At 40.0% G+C, this 23,137-nt stretch overlaps 1 protein-coding gene across 27 annotated transcripts in view; it reads left to right on the top strand.

Annotated features, from left to right (window-relative positions):
- The window catches only part of TCF4 (transcription factor 4), a 349,872-nt gene that overhangs the window by 171,187 nt on the left and 155,548 nt on the right, over nt 1–23,137 (top strand). For 21 of the 27 annotated variants that reach the window (XM_032422851.1, XM_032422840.1, XM_032422848.1 and 18 more), the window contains one exon: nt 2,372–2,436. In XM_032422851.1, coding sequence (XP_032278742.1) covers nt 2,372–2,436 — 65 coding nt within the window. The other 6 variants (XM_032422863.1, XM_032422865.1, XM_032422854.1 and 3 more) reach the window with 4 other exon arrangements.

Genomic DNA, 23,137 nt, shown 5'->3' on the forward strand with positions numbered 1-23,137 from the left:
ATGATAGTAAAGAATGCCGGGTCTATGTAGCCAAGGGTACTTTGGGGACTCTGTGTGGCATGAATTCATATTCTCTTCTCTCCCTTCCTTCCTACCCCTTTGCTCTTTTCATTCCACTCCTTCTCTCTTGATTTCTCTCCTTTCTCTCCCATTTATTTTCATTCATATTCTCTCTCTCCTTTTCTCTCTCCCTTATTATTTGCACTGACCTTCTAGCTTTAAAATAACAGGAGGAATAGCCCCAACTTATATATATGAAGTGAGACAAATCCTGGTAGGAAAATGCATCTCTCCAGGTCTATGTGCTGGTGTCGGGTTGGGAGATAATGCCAGGTGGTGAGATTCTATAGGGGATAGCTTCAGTAATTCCTTCTAGAGAAAAAAATAGATAACCCTTCTTCCTTCTTACTGTATTTTGCAATCCAATTTTTGGAAATTACCCAAACAGGACACTAGATGTTCAATTTCCTAGGAAGTCAGAGTAAATTCTGCTTTATCCATCTATCTATCTGTCTGTCTGCCTGCCTCCCTACCTCTCCACCTGCTTTTCTGGCAGTTAAAAAAGTGAACATGATGTCAAAGGGAACTATGTGGTAGTTGTATTAAAGCTTTTTAGATGCAAGAACTTGAGGAAGGACGTACATCATTTGATAGCTCATAAAGGTCAAGTTTCTCTCTTAGTAATATTTAGAAAGGGAAGTTAAAGGGTATAAGTAGCCTACAGTGGACTTACACAGAAGAGTAAATATGTGTATATGACCATTTATGCTTCTGAAACGGGTAAATGCGTCTTTGCTTTAATGTAAAATCCTCATACAATGAAAGTTATTCTCTTAGATCTTTCAAGACTGACAGTCTATGAGATGGTATCCTGTTTCATTGGAATTGAAACTGATATGGGCATTGATTTTCTACTTTGCACTGAACACTGTACCAAAAATGGGGGAGCAGGGGGGAGTGTTTTCTTAAACCCAAGATTCACTGAAGCCAGTAGAAAAGTTAATACTGAGGGAGAGAGGGTTAATTTTAAGATTCAGGTTTGGCTTTCTTTGAAAATCACCTTCCATTTTATGTATACAGTGACTTCAGTACCAGGTACACTTTTGACAAGATAGAAGATTTATTAAAGATCCATTCTTTGTGTGGTGTCAGGAAGGTAGACTCTAATAGCATTGTCATTGAACCAAAAGATAAAAAATGACTGCCGTTACTTTTAACATTTATTTTAAGTGGAGTGGAGGGAGGAAAACTTGGGGGTCATAAACTTTAGAAGGATTTCAATTCCCTCTCTCAGAATACTAGTTTTGAATCTTCCCATTGGAAAGCAGAAGAGTAGAGTCCTGGGTAAAGTGCTACATCCCTCTCAGCTCTAGTCTTGAAGAGAGAAGTATCCCCTCCATCTTGGGTGGGGTGGGGTGGGGTTTGTCTTCTGGGTACTTGGTCATGCCACTAGTCCTTTTTGATGTCCTAGTATGGATCAATTTTCTATAACAACTCTTCACATGTCACTAAATTCTACTGCTTAGATCTCTTGTAATGTGGCTTCATTGTCTCCCTTACAGATTATTATGGCTAAACATACTTCTAAAAAAAAAAACAAAAACAAATGAGCAGCTTTGATTTTATCCTTAGATGTGGCCAAATAGCACCTGAGGCTCTATATATCTCTGTAGAGCCATCTACAGATAAAAACTGAGTTGTTAGCATTGGCACGAGACATGGACAGTCCATTATTCCTTGTTCCACTGGGTCCATTGGTAGAGTCTGAACTTGGGTTCAGAGGGGACGATTTTGCAAAAGCCCCCTTTCCCCAATGTAAATTCTATCATCGTCTTGATCATGATGGGGTGTACCCCTGGGAAAGGGAGTTTAAAAAAAGAGAGAGAGAGTGTCTCAGAATTTTGAGTAGTTTCTTTGCTATTTTCACCATCTGGAGAGCCTTGATTGATTAGCTTTGGCCTCACCATTAAGTGTCAATATAATCAATGGGAATTACTAGACTAGGGTCATTACATAGATAATTTGCCTGCTGTGTAAATAAAAATGAAATTGTTTAAATTTTGCGAGAGAAAGAAAGTGAAAATAAGGGCTGACAATTTGTTTGTTAGAGAAAGTGGAGGCCATTGGAATGACAGTTTTTGGAAGTGTGGAGCAGTTTGGCTAAGAATAGGAATGAAGGATATTTTTTTTCCAGTTTATCATAGCCAGAGTGAGGAAGTGCTATTCCCTCTCTTGCTTGCATACATTGAGAGTAGTGCCTACTTTACGTATGTAAACATCGGGGAAGAGAAGTAGATGTCTGTTACCTGGAGATTTTTTTTTTTTTAAGGAAAAGCATAATTTACACTTTTTTTGTTGTTTCTCTTGGCAGGTAAAACAGAAAGGGGCTCATACTCATCTTATGGGAGAGAATCAAACTTACAGGGTTGCCACCAGGTAAGTGAGAATCTTGCTTGGGGAGGGGTTGAAAAGAATGAGCCTGGTAAATTGGTTTGTTTTGTAAATTAGGTGATGCATTTTTGAGTATGGCACTAAGATGCACCGAAAGTCTGCCGATGCCTCTCTCTTTTAGAAAGTAATGAAATAGCACAGAGCTTGGAAGTAATCAACCCCTCGTTCTCTAGATCCCTGCCGTATCACAACTGCCTTCACTGGTTTGTTTTTCTTTTTTAATCCATCAGCCGGTACCAGTGGCACTGTTTGCCAACTAGCAATGTCGGTTAAAGTGGTTCTATCAAAAGAGTTTATTTGCAATTAAGAACTTAAGAATTTCTTACACTAGAAATACTTCGTGCAGCCATGTGTCAGACCCTGGGTTCGGGTGGTTATTGCCCTAAATTATAGTTTTCATAGGGGCTGGATGATGTTGTGTGAAAACAGGGTTGTATTGAGGGATAAAAATGTCTGTGAAAATATGATTTGTTGTCCCTTTTTGTTTCTGAATTGTTTTTGGCTGGAAGTCAAGGCCAGCAGGCTAACAGCAAAGCCGTCTCAAGGGAAGCATGCGTGAGCTAGAAAAATAAGAGTACTTTAATTAAATAATAAAATGCCAGTGTAATACAAAGGTATAGCATGTGTGTGTTTGTGTCTCTGTGTGCTCTGCATTTGCATACTCCGCACTCTCCAGAGAAAGCTAAGTTCTAAAAATACTATCCATCACCAAAAGTATAAGCTTTGTTTTAGGACAACCGAGTTTGTATAAATGCTTTCTTTTTAACTTCAGAATCGGTATTAATCGTATGTTTAAAGATCTTTTATTTTGCTTAGGATTTGGACTTTCTTTTTTGTAAGTGCATTGGTTTCTTACTTGGGAGAACTCTTGATAGAATTTAATAATCCTCTCTCAGATTCAAAGCTTTCTACTGTTTCATTCCTCACCCAAACTGAATGTACATTCTTCTTATGCTAGAAAGGGAATGCTTGCTCTCGAACCCACTCACCCTCCCATTTTCTTTAATGATATGGGGGAAAAAAAAATCGATTTTGAAATTTTGAAACAACCTGTTTCATATATCCTGGAAAATGTAAGTAGACAGTTTTAGCAATTAAAAAGAGCCTGTGAAGGATGTCACCTTTATGTATCAGTCATATGTCACTAGAGGTGGAATTCTGGTGGAGGTTTATTTTTTTTTATTCCCCCCCCCCCCGGATATATTTGCATTTTTAAAATTGCCTCCTCTGGCCCAGCCACCCCTTCAGTCCTATTCGGCATCTGAAAGCTTGGTTGCAATGAGGTGAACCGGTGCTTGGTTAAGAGCTCCTGACACAGCCTGCACAGTACAGTTCATAGCAGTTTGTTTGGAAAGAATTCTGCAGGAAAGAAATTTACAGCCATTCCAGCACAACGGAAACATCTTTGGAATGTGAGTGCAAATGTTCGGGGCAGATAGCTTGGGCGACAAGCCTCTTAGTGCCGAGTCTCTAGTGTAAAGCTCCCAATTCCTGCAGAAGAGCCGGTTCCTGTGTATCTGGTTTCTGAGGGTCAAGGCAGAGGTCGTTAGAGTTTTGGGGAGAAGAAAGTTGACAACATCCTTCCTTTTTGCAGATGGTCATGGCAGAGGTCTCTGTTTTCGCTGGGCCTCTTTTTCTGGTCAATGAGAGAATAGGCTTCCTCGCCCCTGTATCCTTTCTTACTAATAGGAATTGGCGTGATTCCTCACAGACACAAAGATTTCCTCTGCTGAGTAAGCGCGAGGCCCCTTAACTTGTTAAAGCATCATCCAGACCGTGTGAGTCTGTCTGTGTATGTGCAGGGACGCAGACCCTCCCTCGGTTTGTGGGAAATACTTCCCTCGGGTGAAACTGAAGTTATTTTTTTGGCAAACACAAGGTGAGAAGTGGAAGGGGGCAGAGGGTGGAGTAGAGGTGGATGGACTGGTGTGTGATGGCTGAATTTCTGGGCCTTGGGAGGCTCATTTTGAGACATTCATGGCCAGGAAAATTCTGTTGTGTATCGGAGTATGACTGCATATGCTTTTCTTAAAAAGTCTTCATAATGTAGCTGTGGAGTGTGGAGATTTCTCTCTCTCTTATTTCTGCTTCATGGTTGTGAGTCTTGCAAGAACCGACTGTCTCTGTGCTTAGCATGGTCTCAGCAGTATCCATAAACAGTGTGATCATGTAAGGATAAATAAAAGAGCAAAATTTCGGAAATTCCCTGATTGAGAAAATAGGGGCTGGAGAGGAAAAGTGCCCATATAATGAATTTCTGCTTTCCGTGAAATTTGAGAATAGAGCAGACCATAGTGTGTCTTCCAGTGAATGATTCTCTTGTGCCGAATTGCTTTTGGGATATCCCTGTCTCCAACACCAGCCATGCAAACCAAAAAGAGAGGCAAAGTCGCGGGTATCTTGGGCTTCAAGTCTAAGTAGCAGATCACAGCTGAAATGATTCCCCACTGTGTGGCAAGGTGAGTGCTCTCCTGGAGAGGAAGCTTTTGTTTCTCCTGTTTACTACATTCTAGAAATGCTGGGTGGAAATCCTTTGGACGATCTGCCCTGAGGAGTTCCAAAAGCAGCTTTATCTGTCGTATTATAACAATGTATCCTGTGGACTTAGAGGGATGAGCACTGTTACATGTGAAGATGCTTATTCCAGTCCCAATAGCCTTTTGTTTGAGAAATAGTGGTGGTAAGCAACAGGTAGCAAAACGCTGTCCTGGAGAAATAATTATTCTGAAATGTATGTTATTTCAAAAATGCATCAGGTTAAATATATATATGTGTGTGTGTGTGTATGTGTGTATATATATATATATATATATATATATATACATATATATATACACATATATATATATTATTTATATATATCCATTATGTTTCTCTTGAGGATTTAACAGTAATAGTGATAGACACGTGGCTTTTTAAAAAGCAGATATTTTAACCAAACAACAAAAGCTGGCAGGTTCTTTATTAAGTTGTTTTCAATATAAATAGTAATGGGACAATATGAATTCATTAATGCATTTCCACGTAAAATTATCAGAAATAAGCATGGTAACTTTTTCAGACTTTTGAAATTGTATAGAAAAAGAACCAATAGACAAAGCAAAGCGGCCAAGTGGACTTTTTTTTTTAGTTCTCACTAAATATGGCAAAACTAATTTAAATCAAATTGGGGTACGGAAATCACACCCAAGCTTAAAATGTTCTTGCCAAATTGCAACCTCATACTACTTTTACTGGCAGAGAAAATAAAATTTATAATGGAAAGTCTGACAGAAATGAAAATGAGCGGAAATAAAGTTTTTTGCAAGATGATCCAACCTTAATACGATAACCAATAGCTAATACCTAATGGGCATCACTGCAGATGACAAAAGGAAAAAAATGTCATTTGCTTTTGGCCTCTTTTGCTGCTTTGAAGAGGATGTTTGGCGATTGCAAACTTTTTTATCTTGCCGAGATCTTCTGTTTTTGAATGAGATGATGATGTCAACACAAATGATTGTTATTAAGGCAGAAGTTTTCCCCTTAAATGGAAGTTCAGGATTGATTATCAGGAATTGTTTGTCTTTTCTTTTTTTGGGATATAGCCCAGGTCTAAAGCAGTGGTTTCATTATTAGTATCTCCTGGGCAAGATGTGTGGGGTGTGTGTGCGGGGGCGTGGGGGGGGGGGCGTGGGTGTGTGTGTACTATATGGAAGACTGGGCCCTATCTGAGACCAATTAAATTAGAATCTTATGAGTTGGGCCTTTGCTTTTCTGACAATTCCCCCGGTGATTGTTCTGTGCAACTAGGTTTGATGATTTCCTAGTATGGTCTATGGGACTATACTCTATTTTAAAGACGTGTCCAAAAGTTGGTATTGCCACTGACCTTGAAAAAGCTTTTAGACTTCTTGCCTTAATTTGATTATTCAAGACATGGAAATATACTTCCTATGTACTTCATTGAGAAGGCAGTGAATATTTAGTGATTTACTGAAAATCAGGAGGATGCCTTGAAGTCTTTGCACAAAATTCTGCAACTGAATGTCCCAGCCCATATCTTGTTTTCTCTAGTGAAGTCCAAGGCTTTAACCTCATCCACATTCTTTCTCTTTCTCAGCAAGTAATCAAATAGGACTATGCTGATAAAGTTATTTGATGTTGAGATCTTAAAACTGACGGGATTTAAGAATTAGGCTTAATCTCGATACTTTTGTTAAATTCCAGAAACTTTGAAACTGTATAGAAAATGGATCTTCTCTATATGAAATGGGATTTGCTCATAAACCTTGTTGTTTTGGGTTCAAAACATTATAGTTGGTTCTAAAATGAATGACACATTGAAGAATTGATTTTTTCTTTTAATTATTTTTATTTTTAATATACAAAGAATTACAAGTGACTTAATTCTAAAACTTTGGGCTCCTTTAACTTTTCCTTATCTAAAGTCAAAATGGAGAGGATATAAGCAAAGAAGGCATGAAGGCTTTGTCCCTTCTTAAGAAAATGGCTACTTAGGTCTTGTGGAAGCAGAACTACATCTCTCTTTTTTTTTTTTTTTTAATTTGACATTACACTTTGTTCACGGTGGACGGTGGGTCAGTCTTGGTCCAGTGCATCCTTCCTAGGACCTACTTCCATCCACGTATTGTGTTGTGTCTATGTCCCACCTTAGCACTTCGGGTCTCCTTCATAGTGCCTCTTGAATTTGCCATTACTTACGTTTGTTGAATGGTGGTTTCCACCAAGATTCTGTAGACTCCTACAGGGCAGGGACCTCATCGGCTTTATCTTGCTATGTGTACTCTGTGCCTAGCAGGGTGAGGACTGTGATACCGTAATGCCTGTTTCCCCCGCATCACATTTAGGAATCGTTTTGAGAGAGCAAAGTCTGAAAATGGCAATATATGAGAACCATAGATTTAGCACAGTTTTCATACCTGCAAAAATGAGAAAATCATATTCTCTCAATGCAAGTCCTTTGGAAGTCTGCCCTTCTACTGTGCTGTGCGGGCCCTGGAAGGACACAGAGGTCATCCAGTGGAGAGTCACTCGTCCCTCACCTTCAGGGCGCTGACTGCCAGTCTGGTGGTGGTCTCACTGTTCGAGGCCTGAACGTTCGGAAAGGAAGTGACGAGGGAATTCTATGTTCTGGGTTTCTGCTGGGCACGTGATTGGAACCAAAGGTCAGAATCCAGCCCCATCCTTTCTGAGTGTGCCGGGGAGGACAGTGAGACAGAGTATTTAAAATCATGACGACTTCAGACCTCACAGGGCCTGAGTTTGCTGCATATATGCATTGTGACTCTGCCCCAAGCAACATTTCAGGCACCAGCTTGTTTGTTTTGGGGACATTGCTGTGGGCCAACCTCTCACCCAACAGCCACCCCAACGCTCGCCAAAGGGGACAATGGAACCATTCTTTCCTTGTATTGGTAAATAGATATTTATTGGCCCTCTAGTGATCTGTTAGGTACTAAGGAGAAAAACAAAGAGAAGCTGTTGCATACTTTCCCTTCAACGCCCCCACTAGCAGCTTTCTGGATATCAGCAGAGACAATCAAGCTCCATTTATTTAATTAACAAATGTTATAGAAATCTTATATAGTATAAATTTTCAAATACTCAGAAAAGTTGAAAAAAATAATAAAGTGCCATATACTCACCAGTTAAACCGTTGTTAATATTTGTTATATTTGCTTCATGTGTGTATAAATACATATACACATTTTTCAGTGAACCATTTTTAAGTGACAGACCTAATCAGATTTCACCCCTAGATTTTTCAGCATGTGTCTTTTAAAATTATAAACACTTAGCCATTGAAATGAAATACTATTATCACCCCCAAAGAAAATAACAATAGCTTCCTAATCTAATACCCTATCTGTATTCAGATTTCTTAAATTGTACCCCCCATGAAAATGTCCTCAATAGCTTTTTTTTTCTGTCATTGCATTTATGCATGGTATTTGGTTTCTATGTCTCTTTATGATTTCTTTTAAACTAGAGCAATTCCTGTAATTTTTTTAAAAAATGATATTTACTTTAAAGAAATCAAGCCAGTTGTCTTAAAAAATATTCTCCCATCTAGAATTGTCAGATTACTTCTTTGTGGTGCTGTTTAATTTGTTAAATTAGGTCGAAAGGTTTCTTCATATAGATGTTGCCCATTTTTGGCCTGAGTATTTCACAGATGATGCTATGTCCTTCATATTGCTTTCCATCTGGAGGCATATAATGTCAAGATATGTTGCTATTGATGATGCTAACTTTAATCACTTGGTGAAAGTGGAGACCCCCAGATCTTTCTATTGTAAAGAAACCTTTCCCTTTTTACAATCAGTAAACAATCTTTGTGTTGATACATTAGCACTGGGCAAATATCCCAGTTCCTCAATAGTCTTTGACCTGATGGTTTTAGCGTACATGGATGATGCTTCCCTGTACTAGAGGTTTTTGAACTAGTGATTTTTTTTTTTAAAAAGCTCCATCAGTCCACCTCCATTTATAGCTGACATTCTTCTGCAAAAAGCTTCCTTTCATTGTTCATATTTTAGCGCTGGTAATTTAAGTATTTCATACATATCCAAATAGATGTTAATAATGCTTGTATTAAATATGGTACTGGAGGGTACTGGAAGCATTAAAGCATTCTTCAAATCTCGTAAGGTATATTGATAAAAGAACAGTTATAGCTCAGGCTAAAGGTCAGAAAAGCTTTAATTGCAGGGGAAGGAGGTAATTATAGGTATGTTTCCTTGCAAACTAAACTCTAGTATTCTTTTGCTGAAATTTGAGAACTTATGACAATCTGTATCCCTAGTTGTTAGATTAATCTTGTCCTAAGCACTGGAGTTTCTCTAGATTCTCATATTGCCCCCTCTGTATTCTAGTAATTATTCTTAAAGACCTCACAAGGCTGACCACCAGTGGTCAACCCACGGAGTCTGGTAGGCAGCTGTGCTGCTCAGAGTTGCTCCCTGGAGTGTCATTGAGATAGTGGGTCTGGCTTCTCCCCTGTCCTTCCACAACCCGGATGTGACTGATGAGTGGGTTTCAAAACAAATGGGTTTCTAAATGTTCGTCTGGGCTCTAACTAGAGGAAGCCTGGGAACTTAGTATTAGGCGCTGGTATGAACATGTATGGTGATTATTATCGTCCTCATTTAATAATTAAGAAAATGAAGCCCAGAGAAGTAAAGCAAGCAGGCCTGAGGTCACAACCCAAGTAAGCTTCAGAGCCAGATTTTGAACTCTGAAACGTCCCATTTTAAAGCCAGTGGTCTTCCAACGAAGGTTCCCAGCTGCTCCAACCCATGATGAGATTTCTGGGCTCAAAGATCCATATTACAGCCCATCTGGAAAACCAGTTTTGGTAGATTCTAGGCCCACTGGAGAGTCTGGGCCTGACATGGTGCCTGGACAGTAGCTTCAGTCAGGTCTGTTCAGCGTGTGCTAGAACTCTGAATAACGGGGCGGGGGGGGGGGGCGGTTCCCAGAGGGGAGAGGGGCCACATGGCTCCTGACTCTGTGGCCTTTTTTTGCTGTTATTGTTTTTAAATAAACCACATGTGTCTACATGAATCATCTAACATCCTCAGAATTAGCATGTGCAATTTCATTAAAACCAATAAAGATTCCCTGTGAAAAGGCTGGGGTAGAATATGCCAATTCACATTTTAGCAACAGCATGAACACTTTCTTAAAAATGTATAGATTATATTTGGGCCTTGCTTTTTGTGCAATGCAGGCAGAATATGGTTTGCTATTACATGGATTTGGATTCTTCATAGATCAAATTATTTTTTTCAAAAATATAAGAACTACATAGAGTGAAATTCTGAAACCAGACCTTTGGCAGGCTCTTAAATGTGACCCGATAATTTTTCGATTGTGGCATTTAACTCACTTGTGAAATATATGAAACGAAAAATATGTGTTAGAAGCATAGGCAAGTTTTATACAATAGTTCAAGACAGTGAGTGCGTTAAAAAAAAATTAAAATTGCTTTGAGATAATTTATGAGACACCAAAAAAAGTGAAGTCCTGGTATCCAAATGGACATTTCACCAGAATCTTGGGATTAACTTCTCTTTTCTTATAAAAAGCATTCAGGGGTTTTTAATGACCACTAGCAATTAAGAATTCAATTCATCTTTATATTTTTGACATGTAAAGAGAAAGGAGAAAATCAATTAATGACTAAACAATTGATTTAAATTAACACTGAGGAGTACTTGATAAGATTTCATGTTGAAATGTACCTGCCTATGGTGTAGAAATCGATATAGCCCTAGAGCTTCTTTCCATAAGAAAAGCAGTATATTCCCAGTGCAGCGTCAGGAAAACTTTTCAACATTAAATGGCAGAAATATTTATTCCTTTATCTATGGCCATGCTTGAAATGGTTTCATCATTAAGGAGATATTTTCTGAAACTCTTAAAACTGAGACCCCAAGTTAAAATAGTGGGAACACTGCAAGATACCAACAAAACCCCATAATCTTTTTAGAAATAAATACTTTAGAAAGGCATAGATACTGAGTCTGCTGCTGGGCCTGATATGGTAACCTGCTTAGCATTGAGCCTCATCCTTTGAAAAAGTGTGTGTGTGTGTTCTGGATATTTATGTGGATTTCTTTACATATACCTTCTCTCACAGATAAACTAAACTGAGCTTCCTAAAGCATGGACCTTTTATGTTCAGTGTATTATTTATTACCTAACAGAAGTAGTTTCTTGGGAGAAGAAACCCCTCAAGAATACATAGTTGCATTTCCTTCAGCATTTCTAATGCGGAAATGTTTTTCATAGTATGGCACTTATTTTTGTACTTAATAAAGGGAGAAGTCAAATTGTGGTGGGATAGCATCTTCAGCCTGGCGCTTCCCCGGATTTTGTTGAATAGAATATACTGTCACTGTTTAATTCTTACAGTACTTAATGAAATCTATATATTCCTTGATTTCATTACCCTCTCCTTTCAAAAGACATCTTCCAGTGAAGACTTTCTATGATGTTTTAAAAAAAATACTAGGTGTATCTTATTTTCAACCTTCCTCAAAGCCACATTTGTGTGAATTTGGGACAACGACAATTCCGTGATAAGAAAGTAATTAGGAAGAATATCATTGAGGTTTTCAAGCAGTGACCATTCTCTAGAGCTCTAGATGTGGAGGTCCCTATGTGTTGGGGATTGACCGTGCATGCACACAGAATAATCCGAGCTCATTTGTACAGTGATAATGAACAGCAGGGCACTGCATCTTTTCAGTTTTATTGGTATTGTACACAGTAAGTTATTAAATTTCATCTCTGTAATACACCTGCAGTAAAATAACAAAACATTGCTGCACTTAAGGAACATGTGTGTGTGGTACAATGCCCTCCCCCATCATTTCAGCCCCCCCCCCCCAACAGCTGCTTACAGATTTCAAGATCCATTGTATGTATTCCCTTGAGCCCACCTCTAATAATCGAGACACATCTGCCATTGCAGTATTATAGGCATATGTAGTTTTATTGAAAACTATACCTGTAAAAAAATTAAATAACTCCTACCTCAATTAAATTGGCAAGCTACCTTTTGCAAAGATCATATTGCAGACCTCCTGAGACCCAGTGAGTTCATTTTATTCTTATATTACAAATCACTAAATATGTTATTTTTATTTAGCCAAGTAGCTAGCTTTTCTCATACTTTGATAATAAGTCACTTTCATCTATTCTTACTTTTGTTTTCCTTTTCCCCTCATCTTCACATATAAAAAAATGTACAGTGCAGGTGGCATGAAGGAAACACCAAAAGCCTCATTGAAGTAAACACAGGATAAAGTCAAAAGAAAGGACCCAGAATGTAGCTTTAATTCTTAAGTGATTATTAAATATACATAAAGGCTACAACATCAGGATTGAAATCTTAACTCATCTTGTACTTTGATAGAGATTTTTACAATCTTTTTAGAGATCAATTTGATCACCATAATGGCAGGAAAGTAAATAATATGAAGAGGAAATGAGTTAGCAGGTCATACAAAACATGTACAGGTGATTAGATTAAGTTCCTTACCTTAACATTTACATTTTTTTGAAGAATTGGTCAATAATAAATGTCTATAAAATAAATTTTTATCCACACAGGAATAAGACAGGTATGTAGGGTGTCTCTATAATGATTCATAGTGAATTCATCATGCCCCAAGTTCAGTGATTTAGCCAAGAAGAAAAGTTTGTAAACTTGCTTGCTATTGTCAGAGAAAATTCCAAAGACAAGATGCCCACTATATGAATAGGAAGAAAACTATATACCCTTTTAGGAGATTGTGAAGGTTTCTCACTGCATAGTTTCATAGAAAGAAAGAATGTTTTGTGCTATTCAAAGGGCAGTGTATGAATGGACTGAGGGAATGAGACATGGATGCCTGTTCCCAAAGTGAGCGCAGACTTGGAAAATAGATCCTCTGATGACATTTGGAAAGTGATGGTTTCACAGGAAGGAGTCACAGATAAATAGTAAGTGATTGTTGCTGTAGCAGAGGAAGAAAATCAAGCAGCCTTATTGATCACAGTCAGGATTAAAAATAGTTGCATGCTTAAATGATGAATTTTCTTTTTTGATAGGACTACTGATAAAAACCAGTGGTCATTTGGTTCCACTGGGGGTTGTCTGTGTTTGTGAGATGATGCTCAGTCTCTGATCAATGAGGGTATTTTCTGCCCCTCTCATGGTTCACAGAGATTCCAAGTGTAGTGGGGATAAAAAGCCAAGTCCTAGGGGGCGCCTAGCTGGCTGAGTGGGTAGAGTATTCAGCCTCTTGATCTCGTGTCGTGAGTTCGAGCCCCATGTTGGGCATGGAGATTATTAAAAAAAAAAAAAAAAAGGCTGAGTCCTAGATAGGGTCGTTGTTTACAAGTAGGGTCCAAAACCCCGAGAGACTCAGAATTCAAGATCTTAGAAGGATTTCAACTTTGTGAGGTGTTTTTTTTTTTTTAAATAGGAAATTACATTATAAATTCTAAACAAATTTTTTGAACAAAACTCCTGCACAAGTTGGGGTATACTACTTAATTCAGGCCATACTACTCCTCTGAAGCCCCATCCACTGAACTTTCCTCTCCTGGATGTGATTACCATCTGTGGAAATATCTATTACCAGTACTTTTGAACTGTGAAGTCTGTCACACTGAGCTCTGCGACTCAGAACTGTCATGTGGAGAGTGGCTGGTCCGACACAACATCAGCAGTGGTAAGAGATGTGCTGTGGACAATGCTATGACTCGGACATCGTCCCTCAAGGAGAGTTTTTCTGCATCTCTGCCGCTTAGCTGTCTCAACCAAAGAGAAATCACTAATAGGGACCTGTTCTTCTCAGTCCTACTCACACTTAAAGATTGGCTTGAATTTGTTTCCAGAGTACAAGTCCTGGGTGTCATTGTGTCCATGGAAAGAATATTTAAGTTTGGGGTTTTATACATGGGGAAGGGATTATTCTTGGATTTATTTCTAGGAGAACTTGTTCCCTATTCCCTTTTGCAGATAACACATACACCCCATGGTTCCTAGACTCCAGACCGCCTCCACTTCATACTTCATTCAGAGCAGATTCTCATCCCATTGTATCCTAGGTAACTATACTATTCTCTTAAATTTCCTAGTGTGCCTTCAGAAACTCAGATGTCAAGATTGGAGGCTTCTATGGAGTTCTAGTCAATAGGTCTCCTTTCGTTACCTGGTGCAAATAATTTTATCTGTGTTCTAGATATTTATAGATATTGCTCTGGAAATAGAATGCAGACATACTAAATCAGCTCTGTAGAACCTCAGCCAACAATCAGAACATTCCAGAATATTCCACAATAATATATTCCACCATACCTTCATTTGGGTGTTCAGTAAACATTTATTATGAAATAGCACCCTATTCCTCTCCCCCGCTCCGCATTTGACCCCCCAAAGGTCATGATATCACTACCTTGGTAGAGGGTTTGAGTCACCCAATTGGAGGCTCTAACACATAACTTCCCAAGTTCATATTCTTACATTTATTTAGATGTATTATTTCAAAGGGCTAGAGTAAAATGTGGCAATTAAGGTATTGTGCTTTTGACCTTGAATTTTATCAGTTGGATTTCCCCTCAAGATTAGTCCTTCCATCTGTGTTGGCTTGGTGACTAACGTCTAGGTGCCATCAGAGAGTGCTCCGTCTCCCTCCCCCTCCCAGAAGCCCTCAGTGTTCAGATTTCATAGATTCTGCTTCCTGTGTCAATAAATCTGCCCCAACCCACACACTCCCAGTCGCTGTTGCTGTCTCTACTGCTCTACTTCCCTCCATCCCCACCTTCTCCCTCACATGGCAGATGGAGTGGTTTTCTCCCCAAAACCCTGATGTCCCTATGCCCTTGCTTAGCCTCCCTTTGTGGCTTCAGGGGCCCATCCTTAGCATGATGCACAGACTCTTGATAGCCTGGCCCTTGTCTTGGCCTCCAGCCTTGTCCTTCACACTCACTCACATCTGTTCCCAGCCATACTGAGCTGTTTGTAGTTCCCTTAATGGCTCTTTCATAATTCTCTCTGTCTTTACAAGAGCCCTTCCATTGGCCTGGAATATCTTCACTCTGTTTCCCCTTCTCCCCTTACATTCATTTTACCGGTCACTCATGGTCTTCATCCAAATTCAGGTCATGCATTGTTTCTTCCAGGGACCCTTGGTGTTCTACCCAGGCCAGAACGAGGGGCTCTCTTCTGAGCACAGGTAGCCACTTCTTTCTCCTGACAGTTGTCACACTCTCCTCAGCCAGAAAACCCCAGGGAGCAGGGCTGTCATCTCTATCCCCAGTGCCTAACAGAGGACACGCAGTGAGTGTTTGCTCAAGTGTCAGTGGATGGATGAGTAAATGAACAAATGAACCAAAAACAGTAACAAATTATATAACTTATGAGCAAATAACTTATGTTTAAGCCCTTCCATGCAAATTTCTTGTCTTAAATTAATCATGCCAGTGATCCCAGTGAGGTAGGGACTATTTTTAATCCCCATTTTATTGATAACAAACAGAAACACTCAGAGCAATTTTGTCACTATTAATAGCAGGTGGCAGAGATGGGACCAGGGGACAAAGTCCTTTGGCTCCAGATTTATCATTTTCCCTATCGCTTCTTTATTTCTGAATAAAGTTGGTGACACTTTTTGTCAGAGCAAATAGTCCACAGAGTCTTCTCAGAGATGGTTCCCTCTCTCTTTTCACTGTTAACTTAGGTATCATCCAGCTTAGAGCACTGAGACCTCTCTCTGTCAGTGAGAAAGACTGCATTTCCAAAGAGGGTGTGATGAACCTGGCAATCTCTGCCTCCAGAGCATTGTCTTTAGAGATCCACAAAAGAGAGCATTTTGAATGTTTCCCATAAGTAACTACAAGTTGTACACAATATGGTGCATAATTCCTGCAGTATTCATTACCTGTCAGTGGTAGTAACTCTACTCCACTGGTGGAAGGACCGCGATCCACCTGAGCATAGCGAGGCCTTGAATCTCAGGAGTGAGGTGCAGTACCAACTACATCTTGTCCCCCACTTTTCCTCCATCAGTCTCTGGGATGCATCTTGTTTGACAGAGGCTGGGTAGGAATAGGGAGGAAGTGGATGAGCTGAGTAGGTCATGATTTGCTTCTTCATGTTTCTTTCACATGATTCTTTCTCTTTTAAGCTTGAGATAGGACATGACAAAAACTAACGACGATAATGAGTTCAACTTGTGTTTTTATGTTATTGAAATCCTTAAGGATAGAATGTTAGACTAAGAAAGGACTTAAATGCCACCTGGTACCTACTGCTGCTTTATAGCAAATGGGAAGCTAAAGCTCAGAGATGTTAAGAGACTTGTCAGCGTCACACAGCAGACCTCACTCATGTAGAAACACCCAAAATGGTTAAAATTTCAATAGCGTGTAACATTGAAATGTTTCCTTGATGTCTTTGTAGGCTTTTTCTTCCAAAGAACATAGGGCTACGCTAGGCCATGAAGTAATAGCCAGTAGCAGCTGAAGAAATTTCTAGACGAGTATCCCTTTGTTCAACAACCACTGAATTGCACCATCACAGAGCCAGAGGGTGTAGTTTGCTTGTAAATACTGAGTTTTTGAAATGTCACTGTAACATTGGAAAAATGTTGTCTCAGAAGGTTGCCAAAGTGACAGAATCCCGACATTGTAAATACCAGCCAACGCAAGTGCTCATAAATGACAGGAATAAAATATATTTGACTAAATCCATAATAATCACTGATAACACTGTTTACCCTCAATGACCAGGAGCTGTGAACTTGGATAAAAAGCACATGTGTGCAGATATCATTAATGTGTCTGAGCCTCTAGCCATTCCAGAGTATTTTGATGGAAAAGCTCCCTAAATATGTAAAAGCTTTACAATTACTAAGAAGCAAGTGCGCAAGATAGGGTGTCAGGCAGCCCTAATGGAACTGGAGAGAGTCTTGACTATCTTCAGCACCCCAGAGGACTGATAAGGCCCCCATTGTTCTGGTCAGAACCAAACTGTGAGCCCGGCGAGCAGGACAGTCAATACTCTATTTTTCGTAGATGTGACTCCCAGAAGGTCCATTTGCCACGAGCAAGAGCTAACACACAGACCATGTTCTCGGGAGAAAGAAAAAGTGGAATGAACTTAGAGATTAAAAGCCTCAGAGCAACAAAGTCAGGATTTCCACGAGAACCTGCACTATGCTCTCAGCTGAGAGGGATTGGCAGGGTAGCCAGCCATCCCTCCAGTCTTCATATTCCTACAGCCCAGGCTTTTTCTCAGTAATAACTTCCTCCTCTGTAGAAATGATTGCCTCCTTCCCTCTTCTGTTCTAGCATAAAAATGGCTATTAGGGGCTCTAAGTGGATACGTACAAGGTGGCAAGCCAGTGTCCCCTTAGCCTCTGTGATGTGGCCATTCTCCCTGCTCCAAGCACCCGCCCCCATCTCCCCATTGCCCCAGGAATGCTCTGGGACGGTGGAGACTGCATGGCAGATGGCTGGCCCCTCCCCTTGTTTCAACTGGTGAAACAGATAGGAGGAGTGGCACGTTGGTCCCAGGAGCTGCTCCCACCGCTGCTCTGAACCTGGGACGAATTGGGGTGCCCTGGAATGACCTCCTTGTTTTGTGTGTGCAAAATACTTGGTCTTTTGCCTTGACAGACTCCTGTATTGTTTGATTTTTTTTTTTTTTTTTACAGTAAGCATTGCTTTCCTAACTAAAAATAAAAGACCGCATTCAATATTAGAAATACTCAAGGCTGATGAAATTTGGGAAAAGCTACAAAATAACACATTGCAAATTGATGTTCAACCAAGACATTATGGCGATTGTGCTTCTTAGATTTTTAAATTTAGGAAAGAATTCGTAAGAGGGAAAAAGCAACTAAAAAGCATTTAGCTAGAATAGTGGTGAAGAGTTTGAAATGATTGGAGTGGCCAAGACTATGTGATGTTGGTATATTTTGGTGTCCATGAGTAGGGTCTATGTGGATGATAATACAGCTTCAAAAGAGTATGGGTGGAGTAGGGAGCAGGAGTATCCGAGTCCTTAGGAACTCAGTGACTGGCCGGGCATCTTGGTGACATTAAACCCAGCCAATGGGGTGTCCCTGAATGGGGCCCCAGGTTCTTGAGATGCCTACCCTGCTGTTCTGGTTTGACTCAAGAGGTGTAGGTGTTGGTGTTGGAGTTGGAGACGTGGTGGCTGGTCTCAGGCTCTGTCCTGGCACTCCTTCTCGCCGGTCATGAGTGCAGACAGAGATTGAATGGCTTCTTACATTTCTCACAAAGAAAGACAGCTTTGTCTTCCAGAGATGAGTTAGGAGGCCATGGCCATGAGGACAGTCTACGACTTGGGGCACCTGCAGTGATGGTCCCATTGCCTGTTCTCTGCGCTTGGGCAACCCTGTGTACCTCCAAGGCTAGGAGAGCTGAGTCAGAGCTGGAAAAGTTCTGAAGTCTGACTTTTTCTCTCGACTCTTGAAGGACGCGTATCCCCAGTATTTACTCTTTTCATTTCTTTCCACGCTTCAATGATTTTAAAAATTATTTTAGAAAAACCTTTGGGGGTTTTATTTTAGACGTGGCAGGCAGATTGGACTCTTGTTTGGGAGAGCTGAAGAAGAAGAGCTGAATAAAAGTGGCCAGGGTACCGGGTGGATGTGGAAGATCTTGGCTCCATTAGGGTCAATTTCAGTGAGGCTGTATTTTGTTAAAATTCCTCTTTCTCTGAAATGGACTTTGGGTGTTTTGACTTGTGCAGTGCACGTGGACAGCCACAGATCTGCCTCGGTATCCACTTGGGTTATCTGCCCTGTTTTTCTTCCTGAATCCTCTCCTTCCAACCAGCTGCTCTTTTAAAAACCAAAGAAAAGTAAAATAGAGGGAGGGGGAAGTAGGGAGGTAGACACAGAGAGAGAGAGGTATTTTTATTATCAGCGGGTAAAAATACCTGTCAGGCTCATAAGGTAGCTCCTTAGTGAATTTAGCATTTAATTATTAGTTTAGAGGGGATATCTTTGAGCTTAAGAGTTAGCTAATTAAGAAAATAAGTGTAAGATTTGGGGAACTCACTTTTCTGTTCTCAAGGTCCCCTGAGTTTCTCCCTTCAGCCCTACTTTCAGATTCGCTCCAACCTCACACCCCCCTCCCCGAAATATTTAAGTATTTGTTAAAGCTCAGAATTTCAGCTTCCTCTATGAGGCTCTAGCCCCAAATTGCCCCCTGGTGGTTGGAAGGGAGAAAGACAAGATGAAGGATGGAGAAAAGATGGATCATTTTGCCTCTTCACGTCTAATACATGTTTCTCTTTATGTATAATGGACATTGATATAATTCAGTCTCAGTGTAAAATAGCCCTGAATAGGTTAGTGTGTCACTGTGTTTCCTTTTGGGTCATTTTGCTGCAGGGATTTCTTTCCCTACTCTTGTTCTTGTTTCTACATATTGTGTTGACCAGAGCCTTTGTAACGGTACTAATAACACTGGGGTGAATGAGAGAAAGAGAGAGACACACACAAGACTGAGAACAGGATAGTTGAAGACTGTGCATGCTGTCACTTCATGTGCTGGTGTGAGCAGCACTGGGAAGGGCTGTGATTTTATAGGCAAGCTGATTAGCCAAGCACTTGTCACCTCCATTGCTGCTCATTGGCCTAGTGAGTGCGAGCGTGCCATCTCATTGACAGCTGTCTGTTGTCAGAGGGCCATCTTTTCTCCTTTGCAGTTTGACTGAACACAACAGAGACATCTGCAGAGCTCTTTGCAGTTCTGACAGTGTGGTCCTGCCTGCCAGCCCTCTCACTCAGAAGGCAGCATAATTGAAGAGCTCAGAAAAGAATATTAACCCATTGACCATCTTGGTTTGGGATATTTTGGCAAAAAAAAAAAAAAAAAGTCTCTTTTGGAGGTGACCACAAGTCTGTCTAGATAGAGGAAGGTATGAGATCCAGCATGTTGATGAATCAGGCTGGTAGAGTATAAACGTCTTGGTAGTAATTGGCCGTGGAATGGCAGTCGATCTGAGTATATGGACTAGGATGTGAGGTTCATTTTCAGGATAGACCCAGTATTTCATGGTGGGGTTAGACAGAGGGGCATATCTCCATCCTAGGACCTCACCATTAGTGTGTTCTTTGAAGGCGATAATGGCACATATGACTTGTGTAACAATAATAGTCCTTGGGATATGTGTGCTTTTGGGTGAGGTGTTGCTCCTTTTTCTTTTCAAGCCAAATCGGACACTGCCCTGTTTGGGGCAGATTCCAGAATCTCCATGAGATTATGGTCTTTGTATTTCATACAGTGTGTCACTAATCCTATAAAACCACGGACTGCCTCTCTAGGACATTACCTATAAACTAGAGATACCCAGTTGGACTTTTGCGATGGGTAAATAGTTTAAATTTTTATACAGTTTTCAGCACAGGAGTTTTAATGTTTAGTTCTTTGCTTCATCATAGTGTCTTCCAGTGAAGCTCTGTTAATTTGAGCATCTATTAGAGCTGATACAACATGTGGACAGCAGGGCTTGGTTTGGGTTGAGTCACAGGATGCATCCTACATTTGGAAATGATTTAGTGGTATCTGAAGTTTAACAGGGGGACAATATTTTATTGTATTCATTTAAAAAAATTTATTTAGAGAAGGAAAGTGTGGGGGAATATTGAATACATTGTTTTTTACTCTTTCTTTGCTTTACACCATTCCCTTCATTCATGATTTGCTACAAGCCTTTGTCACTGAACCTGGGTGAGAAAGGAAGATCTGAGAAAACTTGAGTAATTTGTTTCAGACTGTCTGTACTTTTATTTTAAAGATTTATTTATTTTAGTAGAGAGAGAGCACGAGCGTGCACATGGTGGGCGGGGAGGGGCAAAGGGAGAGGGAGAGAAGCAGACTCCCCGCTGACTGAGGAGCCCCATGCGGGGCTTCATGCAGGGGCTTGATACAGGGCTCCATCCCATGACCCTGCGATCAGGACCTGGGCCTAAATCAAGAGTCAGACACTCACCAACTGAGCAACCCAGGTGCCCCCAGACTATTTACTTTATGCTATACTTTAATGCCATACAAATGTGGTCCCATATGGGGGATAGTATTAGAGAAAGGTAGCGTCATTAAACAGGTTGGAGAAAATTCAGCCAAGTAGACAAGAAAGACTCCTCTTCTAAACTGTCATTTTAGACTGAGTTAGGAATAATTGAGCAGAATATTTAGAATCTAGCAGCTCCTAGCCTGGGTGGGGGTTGTGGGGGTTCAGATAACTGAGTTCTTATCCTGCCTCCATCTCTAAGTAGCACCATTTTTGAAGGCTCAGTTTCTACCTCTGCAATGTGAAGGCTTGGCCTAGATGGTTTATGAGATCCCTGCCAGCTCCCGGTGTCTGTGGTATCAGAATAGGGGATAAGGAAGGAGAATATACACTGGTAGCCCTTAGACATTTCAGAAATATTTGACACATGCCCAAAACAACATGTATAAGGTGGCAACTCTTTGCCCTTGAAAAGAATTAAGAAATACAGAAAGTATTCAAGAGATATACAGTTAGCCTCCATTCACTATTTTCTTCTGAATTTCTGTTGAGTAGAAATGATAAGCAATTTTCCTTTTTTCGAAAAAAAAAGTTTAATGAAGGTAATGAGAGTAGAGAGAGAAGGTTGAGTCAAATGGGACTCATGACTCACCTGCATAATTATAATCCCTCTTGGAAGATGATGGTTTTGTCCAAGATACAAGGAGTGCTGTGTCAAAGCCTTATGCTGCAGTATTCAATCGATTCTAAGACATTTTTTTCACATTTTAACACCTCAGAAATTTATGGTATGCCAATTTAAGTGGCAACCTTTTTTTCTTCTTTGGTGGTAAATAGATAATGATGTGTCTTACATTCAATGACATTTTATATATGATAAAATATAATTCTAAGACGGGGAAGCAAGATTTGTTTTTACTACGAAAGCCTAAGTGACTTCTTTATTTTTGACTAAGGCTGTGAATGTCCTTTTCAATCACTTTGAAGAATCCGAATTGCCTTAGGAAAGCAATTCATGGACAAAGCTCACCCTCCCAGAACTCTGCACATAATGCCCATTTGAGGAAGGAGAGAAATACACACTAATACATCCTCATGTAGAAGGAATATTCTGCAACTAATTTCACAACTTCCATTTGGCTTTTATAACACTTTCTTTTTCTAGAATTACTCCAGTTACATTGAGTCAGAAATGCCAGATATCTTCTCCAAAGGAAGGTCAAGAGTCTTTGCTAATTTCCAAGCTGAAACAATTCTCCCCTCGTCCAATATTGGTCAAGGTTGTCATTAAATCATTTAGACTTTAATTTTTTCACCGACTTTTAGGGTTTGTTGATACTCTAGATATACTCTAAGCCAAATTCTCGTTTCACAGATGAGTAAATGGAGGTGCAGTAAGTCACTTGTCCAGGGTTTCATTTAGATAGAACCTGGGTAGCCAGATGCTCATTTTTGACATTCTTGCCTCTAAGTTCCATAGAGTGTAAGGAGAACGGGATTGACTACAAAACAGTGTTCTGGATATCTTTAGCTTGTATTTCTGGGTGTTTCACTTGTATTTGTAGGAGTGAATATAGTTGGATTCCTTTGGTTCGTGTCTCTGAATGTTACACCTGTTTCTCTGCCTGCCATACTTCTAAATTAATTACTAGGTGATTTAACAAGGGACAAAAGCCAAACTTGTCATACACAGTTTCATGTATACCATGCTTTATGTTACAGTAACACCATTTGATCATCTTTTAGTGAACTTCGAGATTGTTGAGAATGCCAAAGCAGTAGGTAGGCAACTCAGGCTTGTAGCACAGGCTGGTGCTCACTTAACAAGTTTAGCATCTCAATTGTTGGTGCAGCTGATGTTACAATGACTTCCAGAGGCCTGGGCCTGGTTTTGTTATTTCTCCAAACCTGGGTGTTTTCCCCTCTGAAATGTGACTGTGGATTTAGTTTTTTCTTAAAAAACAAAAAAACAAAAACCCAAAAACAAAAAGCACAAAACAAAACCCTTCAAGGGTTTAATGTAAACACGCTTAGGACCCATTGCATGTTAATATCATACATATTCTTGAACATTGATGTAAATAACATTTCTAAATTTAATAGTAATTCCCCAAGATACTTCACCCTATTTGC

The sequence above is a fragment of the Phoca vitulina genome, unplaced genomic scaffold (assembly GCF_004348235.1).
Source record: "Phoca vitulina isolate PV1807 unplaced genomic scaffold, GSC_HSeal_1.0 scaffold27, whole genome shotgun sequence".
Lineage (NCBI taxonomy): Eukaryota > Metazoa > Chordata > Mammalia > Carnivora > Phocidae > Phoca > Phoca vitulina.